At 36.4% G+C, this 19933-nt stretch overlaps 1 protein-coding gene across 6 annotated transcripts in view; it reads left to right on the forward strand.

The window, feature by feature from the left end:
* Positions 1–19933, forward strand: part of MGAT4A (alpha-1,3-mannosyl-glycoprotein 4-beta-N-acetylglucosaminyltransferase A) — a 154793-nt gene that overhangs the window by 47592 nt on the left and 87268 nt on the right. For all 6 annotated transcript variants that reach the window (XM_001368105.4, XM_056806968.1, XM_056806971.1 and 3 more), the window contains one exon: positions 18332–18499. In XM_001368105.4, the coding sequence (XP_001368142.1) occupies positions 18332–18499 (168 nt within the window). The remainder of the gene's footprint in view (positions 1–18331; positions 18500–19933) is intronic.

Genomic DNA, 19933 nt, shown 5'->3' on the forward strand with positions numbered 1-19933 from the left:
CTTTTGTGATATATTGCTGTAATCTTCTCGCTAGTATTTAATTAAAAATTTTTGCATTGATGCTCATTAGGGAATTGATATCTAGTTTTCTTTGTTTTTGTCCTTGGTTTAAATATCAATACTCTTATCTGGGTCAGAAGGAAGTTGGTGGGATTCCTTCTTCACCTATTGGAATTATTCTTTAAATTAAAATTCATTTGTGAATCCATCTAGTCCTATGGATTTTTTTCTTGGGGAGCTTTTTTTTTTTTTCAATTTTCTTTTTTCAACAGAGTTATTTAAGAATTCTATTCCTTTTTCTGTTAATCTAGGCAATTTGTATTTTTGTAAATATTTATCTGTTTCACTTAGACTGTCAGATTTATTGGCATATAATTGGACAAAATGGCTCCTAGTGATTGCTTTAATTTCCTCTTTATTGGTGTTAAGTTCACTCTTTTCATTCTTGATACTGATAATTTGGTTTTCTTCTTTAAAAAAAAATCAATTTAACCAATAGTTTCTTTTATTGTTTTTCCCTCATAAAACCAGCATCTTGTTTTCTTTCTTAGTTTCATGGTTTTGTTTCAACTTTATGAATATTTCCTTTGATTTTCAAGATTCCAATTTGAGGTTTAATTGGGGATTTAAAATTTGTTCCTTTTTTCTAGTTTTTTTTAGTTGCATTCCTAATTTGTCAGTCTTCTCTTTCTTTATTTTCAAATGTGTGCTTTTAGATATAAAATAAGTATTGCTTTGACTGTATACCATAAGTTTTAGTATGTTATCTTATTGTGGTCATTTTTTTAAATGAAATTTTTGTTTCTATGATTTAGTTTTTGATCCACTCATTCTTTAGAATTAATTTCTAATTAATTTTTAATCAATTTTCTATAACTCTTTAAAATGTGATTTACATTATATTATGATCTGAAAAAGATGCATTTGGTAGTCCTGTTTTCCTGCATTTGGTTGTGAGGGTTTTATGTCCAACTGAGTGTGTATATTATTCCCTTTTTAAGCTGATTCTGATAAAAGTAAGGTTCAAGTGTTGTAGCTTCCTAATCGTCCTCTCTAGTGTAAAAGCTCTTCCATATCTAATTTATGTTAAATTATATCCTCTTTTTTCTTTCCCTTTCCCCTAGTTCATCTAACCCTTAAATTTGTTTTATAATTCATAATCAACTCATATTCATGTTCTCTATATATATTTCTTCTGAGTAATAATGGTTAAAGTTCTTAGGAGTTACGAGAACTACATTTCCATATAAAAATGTAAACAGTTTAATGTTATTGATCCCTTATGATCTGTTTCATATTTACCTTTTTATGCGTCTCTTGTATATTGTATTTGGAAATCAGATTTTTCTATTCAGCTATGATCTTTTTAGCAAGAATGCTGGAAATTCCTTGATTTCATTAAATATCTATTTTTTAGTCCTCTAAAGGATTATACTTATTTGATGTAATCAGAGTTATTCATTTTACATTTTGTGATTTTTTTTCTACCTCTTGCTTGGTTTTAATGTCTTTGCTTTCCCAGTGATCTGACATGTATACTATTCTGTGTTCACCTAATTTGCTTATAGTTTCCTTCTTTATATTCAAGTCATTCCCCCATTCTCAGTTTATCTTGGTGTGTGTAGGGTGTGAGATGTTGATCCAAACCTATTCTCTCTCATACTGTCTTCCAATTTTCCCACTGGTTTTTATCAACTAGTGAATTTTTGTCCCAAAAGCTGGGATATTTGGGCTTGTCATAGACGGTCTTGCTGAGGTCACTTACCCCAAGTCTGTTCCACTGATTTTACTTTATGTCTCCTAGTCAGTACCAAATTGCTTTGATGACTACTGCTTATAGTATAGTTTGAGATCTGGGACTGCAAGGCCTCCTTCCGTTTCCTTTTTCCCTCTTTTTTAATTACCTCTTGATGATTCTCTTGATTTCTGTTCTTGGGCATCAAATTTTCTGTGCAGGTCAGGTCTTTTCCTTACAAATTCTTGGAATTCTTCTATTTTGTTGAATGACCATACTTTCCCCTATAAAAATATAGTCAATTTTGCTGGGTAGTTGATTTCTTGGTTGTACACCTAGTTCCCTTGCTTTCCGGAAGATCATATTCTATGCCTTTCAGTCCTTCAATGTGGATGCAGCCAGATCCTGTGTTATCCTCACTCTGGTTCTGTGGTATCTGAATGACTTCTTCTTGGTAGCTTGTAATATCTTTTCTTTGGTCTGATAGTTCTTGAATTTGGCTATAACATTGCTGGGTGTTGTCAGTTGGGGATTAAGTACAGGAGGTAATCTGTGGATTCTTTCAATCTCCACTTTTCCCTCTTGTTCTAGAATATCGGGGCAGTTTTCTTCGATAATTTCCTGTAGTATTATGTCCAGGCTTTTTCTTTTGTCATGGTCTTCTGGTTGATTCTTAAATTGTCTCTCCTTGAACGATTTTCTAAATCCTCTGTTTTGTGAATGAGATGCTTCATATTTCCCTCAATTTTTTCATTCTTTTGATTTTGTTTTATAGTGTCCTGCTACCTTGTGAGGTGACTCAATTCTAGTTGTTGTATTCTGGTTCTTAAAGACTGGATTTCATCCCTGACTTTTTGGTCATCCTTCTCCTTCTGGTCTGATTTTCTTTGGAGCTTATCTTTCATTCTCTTTACCTCAGCTCTCATCTCCTTTGCCTCATCTTTCATGTCCTTTGTCTCATTTTCAAGCTGGTTGATTTTGGCTTTCAAGACATTATTTTCTGTTTCCAGATGACTTTTCTTAGCTTTTAAATTCTTTTCCCAATTGTCTTCAGCCTCTCTTAATTGTGTTTTGAATTGCATTCTGAGTTCTTTGAAAGCCTGTATCCAATTCGCTGGGATTTCTGTTTTATTGCTTGCCTCCTCCTCTGTTCCATTTGCTTTTGGTTCGTTGCCTGTACAGAAGCTGTCAATTGTAATTTATTTCTTTTTCTGTTGTTTGCTCATTGTTATCCCTTCTTTGCTTCCCATATTTGTCTGAGCTCTTGCTCCTCTCATTTTTTTGGTTTTGGTGTTTTCTGTCAGTCTCCTCTCTTGGAGCTTTGACAGAAGATCTCTCAGTGCAGTCTGTGGGGGAGGAGTGTTGGGGATTGCGCTTTCCTGTCCTATGGAGGCTTTTGATTGGATTAAAGTCCAGCTGGGTTGGGTTGGATGTGCTCTGAGGCCAAAACTTCCTGGAAGGCTGGAGCAATATGGAGGGTCTCTGCCACCAACCAGGCTACCAGATCTGCGCTCCCTCTCTAGCTCCTTCCCCGCCACCTGTGTTTGATGCTCTGAGCCTGGCACAGCCTTGCCAACAAGGTAAATCTTCCAGACAAGCGCCTTTGTCTGCCCAGAGGTTACCTCTGCCACGGGAGGCTTAGCACTCTAGATGGGGGGGCAGGTGTTTCCTGGAACCTTTCTTCTGCCTTCCCCTTAAACCCGAGTGTTCTCGGATTCTGGCTTTTGGGGGTGTGTGCCTTTTGAATTGAGTCCAGCAGGAGGGTTCCTTGGCTCTGTCTTGTTGTTAGGTTTGATTTTCAGTCCCCTTAGGAGCATTCAGTTTGTGATCGGTAAGGGTTTTCAGAGGTTTGAACTTTTGCTGCTTCTACATGTCCATCTTGACTCCACCCCCCTGTGTTTTCCTAATATTGAACCATCCTTGCATTCCTGATATGAATCCTACCTGGTCATAGTGAATAACCCTTGTGATCACTGGCTGGAATCTTTTTGCTGGTATCCTATTTAAGATTTTTTCAGGGAAGCTCAACCTCCAACACCCCTCACTCACAGACTGCACTGAGAGATTTACTGACAAAGCTCTAAAGGTGAAAGCAGAATGAAAAACCCAAAACCACAAGAAAAATGAGATGATCAAGAGCTCAGGCAACTGCAGAGAGTAAAGAAGTGGTAAATATGAGGAAAGAATAGGAAAACAAAAAGGAAGTTACAATCAACAGCTTCTATAGAGGCAGTGAACAAAGAGCAAATGGAACAGAGAAGGATGAGGGGACAGACACCAAGTAAAAAAAACAGAAAACCCAATGAATTGGATACAGGCTCTGGAAGTACTCAAAATACAATTCAAAACACAATTAAGAGAGGCTGAAGACAACTGGGAAAAGAACTTGAAAACTAAGATAAGTCATCTGGAAACAGAGGCACTTGAATTAAAACAGGAAAATAATGTCTTGAAAGCCAAAATCAACCAGCTTGAAAATGAGGCAAAGGAGATGAAAGATGAGGCAAAGAGGATGAAAGATAAGCTCCAAAGAAAATCAGACGAGAAGGAGAAGGATGACCAAAAAGCCAGAGATGTAATCCAGTCTTTAAGAACCAGACTACGACAACTAGAATCAAGTGACTTTAGAAGGCAGCAGGGCTCTATAAAACAAAACAAAATCAAAAGAATGAAAAAATTGAGTTAAATATGTAGCACCTAATTCACAAAACAGAAGATTTAGAAAATTTTTCCAGGAGAAACAACTTAAGAATCATTGGTCTACCAGAAGACCATGATTTAAAAAAAAAAATCCTGGACATCATACTACATGAAATTATCCAAGAAAACTGCACCAATATTTTAGAACAAGAGGGAAAAGTGGCGATTGAAAGAATCCACAGATCACCTCCTGTACTTAATCCCCAACTGACAACACCCAGGAATGTTATAGCCAAATTCAAGAACTATCAGACCAAGGGAAAAATATTACAAAGGGCTAAGAAGATACCATGGAACTACAGTTAGGATAACACAGGATCTGAATGCATCTATACTGAAGGACCAAAAGATATGGAATACGATCTTCCGGAAAGCAAGGGAACTAGGTCTACAACCAAGAGTCATCTACCCAGCAAAACTGATTATATTCTTGTACGTGAACGTATGGTCATTTAACAAAATCGAAGAATTCCAAGCATTTGTAAAGGAAAGCCCAGACGTGAATAGAAATTTTGATGCCCAAGCACAGAAGTCAAAGAGAATTCATCAAAAGGTAATTAAAAAAGAGGGAAAAAAGAAGAAAAAATCTGGGAATTTTTAATTTACTCTCTTTCTAGTTTTTTTAAGTTGAATGCCCAATTTATTTGACCTCTTCCATCTATGATTTCTTGATATATACACTCAGGGATATATAATTTTTGTTTTGGCTGCATTTCATAGATCTTGGTAAGTTGTTTCCCCATTGTCATTCTCTTCAATTAAATCAGTAATTGTTTTTTTGATTTGCTCTTTTTCCCACCAGTTTTGAAGAATTCAATTATTTAGTTTCCAATTAATTTTAAATTTGCCTTTCCATGAGCTGTTATCAATTATATTGCATTGTGGTCTGAAAAAATAGCATTTATTATTTCCCCTTTCCTACAATTGTTTGCAATGGTTTTATGTCCTAGTACTTGGTCACTCTTTGTATATGTGCTATGTGCTGCTGAAAAGAAGATATATTCCTTTTTATTCCTATTTATTTTTCTCAAGATATCTATGAGCCCTAATTTATCTAGCATTTAATTTACTTTTCTTCTTATTTATTTTTTGGTTCGATTTATCTAGTTCTGATAAAGGACAGTTAAGGTCCCCCACTAGTATAGTTTTACTATATATTTCCTCTTTAAGCTTCTTTAGTTTCTCCTTTAGAAATTTGATAGCTGTACTATTTGGTGCATATATGCTGAATACTCATAGTTCTTCATTATTTACATTGCCTTTCTTTGAGATGTAATTTATCTTCCTTATCTCTTTAAATGCGGTTTATTTTTGCTTTAGTTTTGTCTGAGATCATAATTGCTACTCCTGCCTTCTTTGTATCAGTTGCAGCCCAGTAAATTCTTTTTTTTTTTAATATATTTTATTTGATCATTTCCAAGCATTATTCGTTAAAGACATAGATCATTTTCTTTTCCTCCCCCCCCCCACCCCCCATAGCCGACGCGTAAGTCCACTGGGCGTTAGATGTTTTCTTGATTTGAACCCATTGCTTTGTTGATAGTATTTGCATTAGAGTGTTCATTTAGAGTCTATCCTCTGTCATGTCCCCTCAACCTCTGTATTCAGGCAGTTGCTTTTTCTCGGTGTTTCCACTCCCATAGTTTATCCTTTGCTTATGAATGGTGTTTTTTTCTCCTGGGTCCCTGCAAGTTGTTCAGGGACATTACACCACCACCAATGGAGAAGTCCATTACGTTCGATGATACCACAGTGTGTTTGTCTCTGTGTACAATGTTCTCCTGGTTCTGCTCCTCTCGCTCTGCATCACTTCCTGGAGGTTGTTCCAGTCTCCATGGAACTTCTCCACTTTATTATTCCTTTTAGCACAATAGTACTCCATCACCAACATATACCACAGTTTGTTCAGCCATTCCCCAATTGATGACAGCCCAGTAAATTCTGCTCCACTCTCTTACCTGGCACACCTCCATGTCTTAGAGGTATGGCTGCAGCAGTGCTATTAGTGACAAAAGCTGCTGATTTAGTTTTCGGGTGACCATTAACTATTAGTGTGCCCACATGAGGTAGAGGTTGTTTTTTTTTAAACACTTACCTTCTGTCTTGGAGTCAATATTGTGTGTTGGCTCCAAGGCAGAAGAGTGGTAAGGGCTAGGCAATGGGGGTGAAGTGGCTTGCCCAGGGTCACACAGCTGGGAAATGTTTGAGGCCCAATTTGAACCCAGGACCTCCCATCTCTAGGCTTGACTCTCAATCCATTGAGCAACCCAGCTGCCCCCTGGATGTTTATTATTAAGACACAGAATGGAGGCATTCTCAGACCAAAGGCTTACAAGATATGAATGAAATGGGAACATTACATTAAAACACTGCACTATACTGAATCCAGCTACACTGCTAACTGATGGGTTTTTAACATCATCAAGAAAAATGATAGAAAATTAAAAAATAATAAATACAATTTTAATAGATCTACAGTTGCCAAAAATGCTCACATTGGTGCATTGTTTGGCACATGCAGGTAGAACTCATTTTGTGTCAAGAGGGAATCATAGAGCAGATATGGCAGCCAAATTAGAAGCAATAGAAGGCCCTTAGTTAATTTTGAATCTAACAATCATACATGAAACATATATCCAGCTCATACAATGAAAGAGAAATCAAGAAATGGAAGCAAAATTTTAAAGCCAAGCAAATAAATGACCTATGGATGGCATCCCAGGACAAACTAATACTTCCAAGAATATTTTACAATCAAATTTGCCAATAAATTTACAAGAATGGTCATTTCCGAATGCAGGGCATAGTAGATTCTGTAAAGAAAGTCTGGATAATCCTTGGAATAATAAATATAACATCAAAAGTTTGTGCAGCATATCCAACATGTCAAGCATACAACCAACATGTATTCAGAGGGAAAGCATTTGGAAGAAGAGCTTTGTTTTATATCCCATTTGAAAATCTCCAAATAGATTTTACATCAATGTTGAAAACTGGACAATACAAATTCTGTTTAGTAATAGCCAACCAATTAACAATGTGGCCAGAAACTTTTTACATCAAATAAGAACACAGCACAATTTGTAGCAAAAGTATTATTGAAAGATCATACTCAGATTTGGATTACCATCTAGAATTGATTCGGATAGAGGAACACACTTTACAGACTCAGTTTTACAACAGATATATTTTTGCCTAGGTATAGTGCATAAATTTCATGTGCTATACCATCCACAAAGTTGTGCACAAGTGGAAAGATTAAACAGATAATTAAAGACTTAATGATTGGGAAATTATGTACAGGGACACACTTGAAATGATCTGATGCCTTACCATTAACATTATTTTATCCAAGAACTAGACCAAGGGGAGACCTATACATTTCACCCTTCAAAATGTTTTTTGGCCAACCACCCATGCAAGCAAAGACATTTAACCCTGTTAATACATCAGTGTTAGCTGGCGATTTGATGACTGCAAAATATATAAGAGATTTGCAGAATAAGATCAAGAAATTTTATGAATTAGGAGCAACAGTACAGGCTGGACCAATAGATTTTCCATTGCACGATATACATCCTGGAGGTATGATTTATATTAAGAACTTTAACAGAACAGGAACAACTCAGCCAGCCTGGGAAGGTCTATTCTACGTACTTTTGATGACAACAACAGAAATTAAGATTGGAGAGAAATCATCCTGGATATATTTTTCCCATGTAAAGAGAGTATCTTCAGTTGAAGTTGAGATTCAAGAATGAAATTATCACAAGGATAACTGGATTATTTTCAAGGACAGTATTTGTAAGGAAAATGGACTGTTACTAGAGACTATTTGCAAGGACACTGCATTACAATGAGGACTGTGAAGACTGGATTATTTCAAGGACGCTGAACTTTGCATTTAAGTGAATTGATTTTGTACATAAAGGTTTGTATTAGAATGTAATAGCTAAGTGTATAATTTTGGTTTAAAAATTACTATTTATATATAAAACATATACATACATATAAAATAACATTAAATAGTAATGTCAATAAGTTAATGAATATTGGGGCAGCTGGGTAGCTCAGTGGATTGAGAGTCCGGCCTAGAGATGGGAGGTCCTAGGTTCAAATCTGGCCTCAATCACTTCCCACTGTGTGATCCTGGGCAAGTCAGTTGACCTCCATTGTCTAGCCCATACTGTTCTTCTGCCTTGGAACCAATACACAGTTTTGATTCTAAGATGGAAGGTAAGAGTTTAAAAAAAAAAGGTTAATGACTAGTTAATAAATAAAATAAAATTATTAATAATAAATTAATTAAAATGCTAAATAAGTCAAAATAATGAAATATATTAAAAACATAACTATTTCAATTAAAATATAAACAAAAATATCTCACCATAGGGGAGATTTAGATCCTCCTCAAAGGGCACTTCAATGGGAATGTTATATGTAAATAATGTAATAATGTGTATATAATGTTTGTTGCAAGGTTTTTTTCATAGTAACTACATTGAATTTTAATTATTATCTTTAGGTTTTTGTTTCTGTAAAAATATAGTCAAATGTATGTTATTGTGTAACTATGTATAACTGTAAATATGTGTAACTGTAAGTATCTATGAAATGTGTGACTTGAATTTTACGAGATGTTTTGCATACTTTCTTCTTTCTTTTTACTTTTCCTTGTTTCCAGTTTAGAATATAGAATAAGAATAGTTAGCTTAAATGATTCATTGGGGAGAAAGGTCTCCCAAAGAATCACAGGGGGATTGTTGTGATAAGATTTTATTTTTATGCTCTCCCCTCCCTTTAAGAGGGAGAAACAGAGAAAGCTGGCTGCCAGCCCTTTACGGGAAAAGGATAAAACCCAGTGAAGAAGGTGCCTGTGTTCTTTGGTAGACAAAGAGAATGGGGGTAGCTGTTTTTAGCTCTCTCTCTGACATTGATGGCTGTTGGAGTTAATAGAAGATTATATATTACTTTGAGAGTTGAGAAAGAGAGTGTTATTCACTGAGGAGTTTTTCCCTCCCCAGTTCCTGGAGAGAGCAAAAGCTGCCAGAGAGAGAGGCTCTGTCCTCTCTGACTTTGAGATAGGCCCTGCATCAGTTTCTCTGTGCCAGGAAATTCTGACAGTGATCCTGACAGTTTGATCATTTATATTACTTGAAGGAGGTTGAAGAAGTTTTTCATAAATTAGAATAGGTTCAGCTACATAGAGAATACTTTTAAGATAGCTGAGAATAATTTTAAGGAGTTCTACTTTGGTGGACAAGAAGAAGCTGAAAACACAGCAGTTCAGTTGGGGGGGGGGTATTTAGACGTTTTAGTTTAAGGTTAATAGATTTCTCATCATATTCCTAACTCCTATTTCTATTCTCCTATTTCCTTTCCCTACCTCAACCAGAAATAAATGAGAGTTGTATTAAACTACTTCTGGTCTTCCATCCACTGTCTGCAATAGTTTAACCCCTGACACTTTTAGTTACTTATAACAGCTTCTCAATAATAGTTTGGGTCCCAATATACTAGCTCATTATTTACTTATAACATACCTTTACCTGCCTCAAGTATATTTCTTATAGACAGCATTTGGTAGAATTCTGGTTTTTAATCCATTCTGCTATCTGATTCCTTTTTATTAGTTAGTTCATCCCATTCACATTCACAGTTATAATTACTGTCTGTGTATTCCCCTCCATTTTGACTTCCTCCTTTGATTCTGCCCTTTCTCTTATCCCTCTTACCCTCCCCTCCAATTTCTCGTTTTTAGTCAGTCTCCCCCATTCCTCCACCCTACAAACCCCCTCCCCTCTTATTTATTACTTTCTTACTATAATGCCTTTTAAACAGCCCCCAACCTCTTCCTCCCTTTTATTGTTCCCCTCCCCACCAACCCATTTATTAACCTTCTACTTCTCTATAGGGCTCCATACAATTCTCTGCCCAAATGGATTTGATTATTCTTCCCTCTCTGAGTCAATTTCAATGAGTGTAAGATTTAAGTATTATTTGTCACCAAGCTCTTCCACCCTTCCTTTGTATTTCTATGTGCCTCTTTAAGCAATATATATTTATCCCATTTTATCTCTCTTCCCATTTCTCTTATTATTATCCTTTTTTACCCCTAGTTTTAGGGGTAATTCTAACCCTGTGTGTATCTACCGGCCTCAGGTTTGTTTCTTGTAGATAACATATGGTAGGATTTTGGATTCTAATCCACTCTCCTTTTTTTTTTTTGTTTATGTGTGAGTTCATCCCATTCATATTCAACATTATGATTGTCACTATTGTATTCCCCAGTATTTTGATAGCTTCTCCTAGTTCTGTTCTTTCTTCTTTTGCTATATCTTTTTAAACCAGTGGTTTACTTTTAATCAGTCCACCTAATCCCCTCCCTTAATATGCTTCCCTTTCTGACCCCTCCCTTTTTGTTCCCTTTTTTTTTTTCTGGGTCTGTGTTAAGTTCCCTCCCCCTGCTCTTTCCCTCCCTTTTTTTTGTACTCCCTCTCCCCTACCCACCTTAGTTTTTCCTTCTGACTTTCCCTGTAGGATAAGATAGAATTCAAGACTCCAATGGATCTAGATGCTCTTCCCTCTCAGAATTGATTTCACTGAGAGTAAGGTTTAAGTATTACCTATTAGCACTCTCTTCCTCTCTTATAAGAGTATTCTTCTCCTCCCCTTCCCCTGTGTTTCTTTGTGTAATAAAGATTATCTTTTTTATTTTATTTCTTCAAGTATCTCTTGGTTCCTTCTTCAATTCCCCCTCCCTTTTTCTTTTTTTGCATATCATCTTATAGCACTTATTACCCCAATCTCTTCCTGTGAATGATTCTTCCAATTACTATAATAGTGAACATAATTTTTGAGTGTTACAAATCACATTTTTCCCATATATTAATATACCTTATTTGATCTAATTGTAGCCCTTAAAGAAGAACGTTTGAATAAAAAAATTTTGCCCCCTTTTCCTTCTCTTTCTTATTTACCTTTTCATGTTTCTTTTGATCTTTGTGTTTGAACATCAAACTTTCCACTTAGTTCTGGTCTTTTCTTTACAAAAACTTAGAAATCTTCTATTTTGTTGAATGCCCTTACTTTCTCCTGGAAGTATATCATCAGTTTTGATGGATAGTTGATCCTTGGTTGAAGTCCCAATTCTCTTGCCTTTCTGGATATCATGTTCCAAGCCTTGCGGTCTTTTAGTGTGGAAGCTGCCAGGTCTTGTGTGATCCTGATTGGTGCTCCTTGGTATCTGAATTGTCTCTTTTTGACTTCTTGTAGAATTTTCTCCTTAGCTTGAAAGCTCTTGAATTTGTAATTACACTCCTGGGAATTGTCTTATGAGGACTTAGTGTAGAGGGTGTTCTATGAACTCTTTCAATGTCTATTTTTACATCAAGGCAGTTTTCTTGGATGATTTCTTGTAGTATGATGTCAAGATTTCTGTTTATTTCTGGCTTTTCAGGTAGACCATTGATTCTCAAATTGTTTCTCCTTACTCTGTTTTCCTGATCTGTCATTTTCTCAGTGAGATATTTTATGTATTCTTCTATTTTGGCAGTCTTTTGAGTTTGCTTTATTAATTCTTGCTGTTTTGCAAGATCATTGTCTTCCAATTGCCTAATTATGTATTTTAAAGACTGATTTTCCCTTTTCAGTTTGGTCTATCCTACTTTTAGTGGCTTCCAGCTGTCTCTTCAATTGGAAGACCTTATCCTTTAAACCTTTAAACTGTTATTTTCTCTTTGAACTATTTCCCACTTTTCATACCACCAAGGCTTCCATCTTTTTGATAAGCTCCAATTTAAATTCTTCAAGAGCTTGTGGACAATTTCCATTTTGGGGTAAGGTTTTAGTGCATGTATTTGAATTTCCTCCTCAATTTTCTCTGTAGCCTGGGTTTTTCCTCCATTAAAATTTTCCAGGGTCAATCCCTTCTTCCTGTTTTTCTTGGAGGGAGCACAATTTGCCATCACTGTGGAGTTTTTCTGTCCCTTTTTAGTCAGAAATCTGAGTGAGACGGGCCAGCTCTCTGTATGGAGTTAATGAGCAAGGATATTGCCTGAGGAAAGCTCTCGAATCTCTACGGCGAGTGCCCTTGTTCTGCGCTCTTCATCCTGCTGGGGTTTCAGATGTAGCTTCTCTCAGGGGTAGGTCTTTGGTGGTCTTAGTCAGCTCCCAAGAACCTAGAGGTGTCCCTCACTCACTTTCTGGTTCTGGCTCATGCTGGCTCTGACTCTGGCTCTGTAGGTGGGTTGGGGGAAGGTATATCAACTTGTATTTTGGTGGGAGCTCTATTACCCCCTTATAGTGTAGTAATGCCCACATCCCACATACCTTCAATGTTGCCTCTACTGTAGAGTCCCTTCTTTCTTATGAATTTGGGTTTTTTAGTCTTTTGAGGTAGTCTGTATTGGTGGGTGCTAAGGAGAGGATGAGTCTTCCTTCTAGACTGCCGCCATGTTTACCTGGAAGCCTATAGTCAGTTTTGCTAGTTAGTTGATTCTTGGTTGTACACTCAGTTCTCTTGATTTCCAGAATATTATAGTCCATGCCTTCCAGTCCTTCAGTGTGGATGGAGCAAGGTCTTGTGTTATAACTGTGACTCCATGATATCTGAATGCTTTCTTTTTAGGAGCTTGTAGTATGTTTTCCTTGATCTGGAAGTTCTTGAACTTGGCTTTTACATTTCCAGGCATTGTCAATTGGGGATGTATGTACTTAAATTCAACCTTTTTAAAACTCTAAGTTTTCACTTTATTTTTATGCTTCTCTTGAGTGTCAAATTTTCTCATCAAATTTCCTTTTCAGCTCTGGTTTTTTAGTTATTGTTATGATCAGGATTTTAAATTAGGCTAATTAGCTTTGTTACAAGCAAGGTTTTTCAGATCAGAAGAAAGGGTTTTTGTACACTTTACTCTGTCTCATTTTAGACAAGAGACAGAGGAAATTTGCTGCAGCCCCTTTAAAGAAAACCCCAAAAGCCCCAGAGAGAAAAAGTCAGTTAGGGACATTCTGGTCAGGGAGTCTGGGAAGATAGGTAAGTATTTTAAACACTTTGGATCTGAGATATAGTTAGTTGCAGTTGAAGATAAGAAGAAAAGACTTAATATTTGTAGCTTAACAATGTTATTGATTGAAAAGTTATTCTTCCTCAGTTGCTGAAGGGAAAAGTTGCCAGAGAAAGGCTCTGCCCACTTTCTCTGCCTTGTCAATCTCTCAGCCAGAAGATATTCAGACAGTAAAAGATTAGTGCTTTAAATACTGCTCCTTGAAGTTAAGAGTGATATTCAGCTGGCGTAAAATTGTGTGTTCTGAAGTTTTCCCCTTAAGAGCCACAGGGAGTAGTAGAGAGCTAACTTGTCTATGAAAATCTTGTGACAGGCAGTTAGACTCTTTTGAGTGGATACAGAGAGAGGTGCTGAAAATATATATATTTTAAAAAGTTAAGAAAATTTATTAATTAGAATAGCTTAGTTAGATTATTATCTTTAGACAGCTAGTGTTAAGTTTGGCCTGATTACAGGCAAGAAGCAGCTTTGCGAGAATCAGTGGTTAGGTTGATTTATTTAGAATTTATTAGTATTATGGTATTAACGGATTTCTAACTCATTAATACCTTCAACTTCTATTTATACCTCTCCTCATAAAGATAAAGATAAATAAATTAGTTGGAGAAATCTGCCTCCACCAATTCATCCACCTCTTGAACCAGCTTAGCCCTTAAAACTTTAACATTTATTCTACCATTTCAGTATACTAGATTTAGATTCATCCATGACTAATACTAGTTTACTGCTAACTATTATATTATCAAACACAGTCAGATATTAACTATTCATTTACCAATACAAGTTATTACATTATTCCATTAGTCTCCAGCCTTCAATCAACAACCAGCAATACCTTAATATTTAAACAGCTTGCTATAACAGTTCATTAATATCAATACAAGTCTTAATTTTAATTTATTACAGTTATGAAAGTCTGAAATTACTCTATTTCATTAAACATCAATTTCCCTCCCCTGGAGTATTGTGTTAAATTTTGCTAGGGATATAATTCTAGATTGAAGTTCAAGATTTTTTGTCCCTTTGAATATTATATTCCATGCCTTCTGGTCCTTTCTAATATAGAAACTTCTAGGCTCTGTATAATCTTGACTACAGCTTCTTGGTATGTGAATTATTTACTTCTGGCAGCCTATAGTATTTTTTCCTTGTCCTAGGAATTCTGTAATTTGGCTATAATAGTCCTAGATCATTTAATTTTGGGGTCTTTTTCAAGAGGTTGTTGATGGATTCTCTTGATTCCTATTTTTTCCTCTTGTTTGAGGATATCAGGACAGTTTTCCTAAATGATTTCTTATAATATGGCTTCCAGGGGGCATCTGGGTGGCTCAATGGATTGAGAGCCAGGTCCAGAGAGTCAGGCCTAGAGACGGGAAGTCCTGGGTTCAAATCTGGTCTTAGACCTTTCCTACCTCTGTGACCCTGGGCAAGTCACTTGACCCCCATTGACTAGCCATTACCACTCTTCTGCCTTAGAACCAATACACAGTATTGATTCTAAGAAGGAAGTCAATGGTTTTAAAAATAATAATAATATGGCTTCCAGTCCCCTACAACCCCCTTTTTATCAGGGCTTTTAGATATTCTTAGGCTTCTTAGATTATTTCTCCTGAAACTGTTTTCTAGATTGGTCATTTTTCCAGTAAGGTATTTTATTTTATTTTTTTAAGCATTTTTTTCCCATTTGAATTAGTTTAGTCAATTTAGAACATTATTCCTTGGTTACAATAATCATATTGTTTCCCTCCCCACACCCCACCCTTCCCACAGCCAATGCGCAATTTCATTGGGTATTACATGTGTCCTTGATCAGAACCTATTTCCATGTTGTTGTTTGCACTAGGATATTAATTTAGAGTCTACATCACCAACCATATCCATTTGAGCCATGTATTGAAGCAGTTGTTTTTCTTTAGTGTTTTTACTCCCACAGTGTTTCCTCTGGATGTGGATAGTGGTTTTTCTCGTAGATTCCTCCAGGTTGTTCAGGATCACTGCATTGTCACTAATGGAGAAGTCCATTACATTGGATTGTACCACAGTGTATCAATCTCTGTGTACAGTGTTTTCCTGGTTTTGTTCCTCTCGCTCTGCATCACTTCCTGGAGGTTGTTCCAGACTCCATGGAATTCCTCCACTTTATCATTCCTTTGAGCACAATAGTATTCCATCACCAACATATACCACAATTTGTTCAGCCATTCCCCAATTGAAGGGCATCCCCTCATTTTCCAATTTTTGGCCACCACAAAGAGCACAGCTATGAATATTCTTGTACAAGTCTTTTTCCTTATTATCTCTTTGGGGTACAAGCCCAGCAGTGCTATGGCTGGATCAAAGGGCAGACAGTCTTTTCTCGCCCTTTGGGCATAGTTCCAAATTGCCCTCCAGAATGGTTGGATCAATTCCAAACTCCACCAGTAGTGCATTAATGCCCCTACTTTGCACATCCCCTCCAGCATTCCTTTCCTTTGCTGTCATGTTAGCCAATCTGTTAGGTGTGTGCCAGTAAAGTATTTTACATTTTCTTCTATCTTTTCCTATATGTATTTTGTTTTGTCTCATTGATTACTGGTGTCTTGTGGTTTAATTATCTTCTGTTTTACCAATTCTAATGTGTTCTTCTGGGTCTCCTCTGTTTCTTTTTTAAAACCCTTATCTTCTGTCTTAGAATCAATACTGTGTATTGGTTCTAAGCCAGAAAAGTAAAAAGGACTAGGCAATGGGGGTTAAGTGACTTACCTATACAGGTAGGAAGTGTCTGAGGCCTGATTTGAACCTAGGATAGTGATAGGCAACCTCTTGAGCTTGGTCTGTCAAAATTCACCAAAAAAAAGCAAGCATAACTTGGGTGGTGTGTCACCTCAGGGGGGAAAAAACCGTCCTTCTCAGCATTGTGGCCCCATATTTCTCATGTCATTGAAAATGGCTATGCATGTTAGTGCTGACACATGTGTCTTCATTTCATCATCACAGACCTAAGACCTCCCTTCTCTAGGCCTGGCTCTCAATCCACTGAGCTACCCAGCTGCCTCCTCTCCTTTGTTTTAAGCCAATTTGTTTTCGTGTGTGTGTGTGTGTGTGTGTGTGTGTGTGTGTGTGTGTGTGTGTGTGTGTGTAGGGATCAAGGGAGTAAAGCATCCTTTATTCTGCCATCTTAGGTCCCAGCATGCTGAGAGAATTTAGACAAAGAGATCAATTAAGAGGTCATTGTAATAAACTGGGACAGGTGATAAAGACTTGCATTAAAATGGTAGGTGTGTACCTATAGAGAAGGATCTGATACAAGAGATGTTGAGTAGATAAAAATAGAAAAATCTGACAGTTCATTAGTGATGAGGAATTGAGAGTATAGAGGCAAGGATATGGATTCAAATCTGAACCAGACACTCCCTAGCTGTTTGATCCCGGGCAAATCATTTAACCTTAATTACCTAGCCTTTTCTACTCTTCTAACTTAGAATTCATACTAAGACAGAATGTAAGGGTTTAACAAAAATAGGACAAAATTATGATATTAGTTTCCCTACAAACTCCTGTAGGATAGTCAAAGCATTATAGTTAGGCCATAGGATATTGTTAATTTATTCAAGCTACTGAAAAGTTACTTTGATTTTTATTTAAGGAGATCCTTTAGCCTCTTTTCTTTTAGTGAATTAAAATCATTTGATAAATATGAGAGTTGAGGCGAGAGACTGGCCAGCAGCCCTCACACACAACAGGAAAGATAGATAGAGGTTTATCTCTGGGGGAAACCAGGATCTGAAGCTGGGAGGGATGGCAAGAGAGAGACCAGACATCGAATCATATCTAAATCTAAATCGAGCTCCACAGACTTAAGCTCCGGCCTTCCACTTCATAGCTACATGAAACAGTGGGAAGACCACAACATGACATCATGGGCATCAGAAATGAGCTTAGAGATCAGGAGAGACAAGCCCAGTCCTCAAAGCCAAGCTTTGATCACAGACTGTTACGGCTTAATAATAGGCGTTAGAGCATTAGAGGTGAAAGACTGAGCATGGCCAGAGGCCTGCTCCATGAGAGAGAGAGAGACAGTGGTAAGGAAGAAAGATGAGTGGGTAAAGCTGGGCTGGGCCTGTGGGCTCGTCTATGTATTGATTATCATATGCAAAGATACATAATGCCTAGTAATTAAAGACATAGGGGATTATCATTGACAGAAAGGTAAATTGTCATAAGATAAGGGCGGATCCTTCAGCCTGGGGAGAACAAAGAAACCTACTTTCCACCCAAACTAGTTGGGATCAAAGTTCATTGCCTTACTGGCCATGCGCTCTTCTCAGGCCTAATTTTATGGCTTAATTATCTGTCTTGAGTAAACACAGCTGTGGGCTGCTACAAGAGTTGATAAGATAATATATATGTTTAGCTTAGAAATTGATAAATTCAATGTAAAATAAAATGTAGACCACTTAGATCTTCCTCATACATCTTTGAATTTTTACCTTATAGTAAGTTAAATAAATCTGGCCCTCAATGATAGTAAAAAAAAAAACTTGTGAAATGATGCAAAACTATTTTATTGAATAATCCACTCCAAAAATTCTGTGGTTTCTCTCTCCAAATATTTGAATTAGTAATTGCTAAAGAGGTTTTACTTTATTTTTCTAAATATGTAGAATACTATAGCTAATTCATATTTCATTGCACAATTTTGGGTTCTTTCTTTTTAACTATGCACTAATAACATTTCTTAATTAAGGTAACCGTGATTATATGTTCTCTAATTCCTCAGTTTTGTCTGAGATATTTGAATTTTTCTTTGCTTTCAACAGAAAATAATTAGAAATATTTTTTTTCTTTATAGAAAAATTGATTGCATATCAGCCAGAATTTCATGCCTTGAAACAACGTCTCCGTATAGCAGAACATAGAATCTTGCAGCGTTCTTCAGAATTAAATGCAATCCTAGAGCAATTCAGACGTGTAATAGCAGAAACAAATGGAACCAAGGCTACATCAAGTAATTTTTCAGGTATAATAAATTTATTTTATTTTTTTTATGGAGGGGAGGTGAGTTTCTTGAAATTTTTTGGAAATAGCTAGCAGGATGTTAAGATTGTGTTTTGAAAGAAAAGTGAGTTGAAAATGTGTAGAAAATTACTCGTCAATCTTTGTGTTATAAACATTTATGTGGTATGTAATGTCGCATGAAGTCAGTTTTTATTATTCTTCTGTGGGAAGCCAATAATTAGAGGGAAAAATAGCACTAGCACTGACCTTCATCCTATCGTGGTAAAGTTTAAAAGCTAGTCTTAACAATTAACCAAAATTGTTCATTTAAGATTATATAAAGGCCAATTATAGCAATAGATTTTATGTTGAAAACAAGATAATAAAACTTGGGTTTATTTTTTTAAGTAGCAGATGAAGTTTTTACATTATTTGAAGTTTTACTTCACATTTTCTTAAAATGAATAATTTTTTAATATATATGTTTGGGTTATATTCAGAACACAGACGGCTCCTAGTCAAAGGTAAGAGATTCATATATTTTGGGTTTCTGGACTAAATAAAACCATTAGTCCCAATTTAAGTTAAATGAAATAAGCAAACCTGGACTTAATCAGGAAATAGTCTAGCAGATATTGGTGGTCCTATGGCATGTGTGCTGGAGGGTGTTAATCTCTTTTGTCCTCTCCAGGTGCACTGACAACATTTCTCACATCATCTGTCCCTCTACCCAGCAGCTCAATGGGAGCACTACCTCTCTCTTCTTCCTGGGGTACAGTCAGGTGCTCACATGAAGTGTGAGGGTTGCAGTTTGGGTATTCAAGTCTCTAAAAGGTTCTCCATCATTTCTCTAGATTCTATTGGATTTTTAAGACCAACTCTTAATGTTTTATGAATGTTATTGTTTTGTTCTGGGAAGCTTTAGTACAAATCAATCTTATATTTGCATTTTAGTATTTGGGAGTGTTTTTTGAGCTGCCCTAAGTGATTCTGTACCACCGGTGATATCAGTTGGCAGATTAATTGGATTTTTCTCTTGAGTACTAGCCTACATAGTACCTTTAAAAAGAAACAACAAAAACACTTCTGGCACTTTCTGGTTGCTTGAGAGCAATTTTCCTCAATCTCAAAGAGGGTATCAGGAAGTAATTGTAGTTGTATTGGACTAGAGTTATTTTTTTGTTACTGTTTGCAATTTCCCACACTGGAAACCAATGACTCCATCATCAGTCTAATGGAATGTTTTATATTTTTGAATAGTAGTATTGGGGAGCTGTTCTAGAGGTATGTGACATGATACAACCCACCTAGGAACTCCCCAGGGTCAGTTAAGCACAAACAAACCCTTTGGCTTATGAAAAACAAAGTTTATTTTATAATGGGAGTAAGGGAAACTGATAGACCCTAACACTTTTAAAAAACTTCTTCTAAGTCTCCTGCTTAAGGAGAGCCTTCT

The sequence above is a fragment of the Monodelphis domestica genome, chromosome 8 (genome assembly GCF_027887165.1).
Source record: "Monodelphis domestica isolate mMonDom1 chromosome 8, mMonDom1.pri, whole genome shotgun sequence".
NCBI lineage: Eukaryota > Metazoa > Chordata > Mammalia > Didelphimorphia > Didelphidae > Monodelphis > Monodelphis domestica.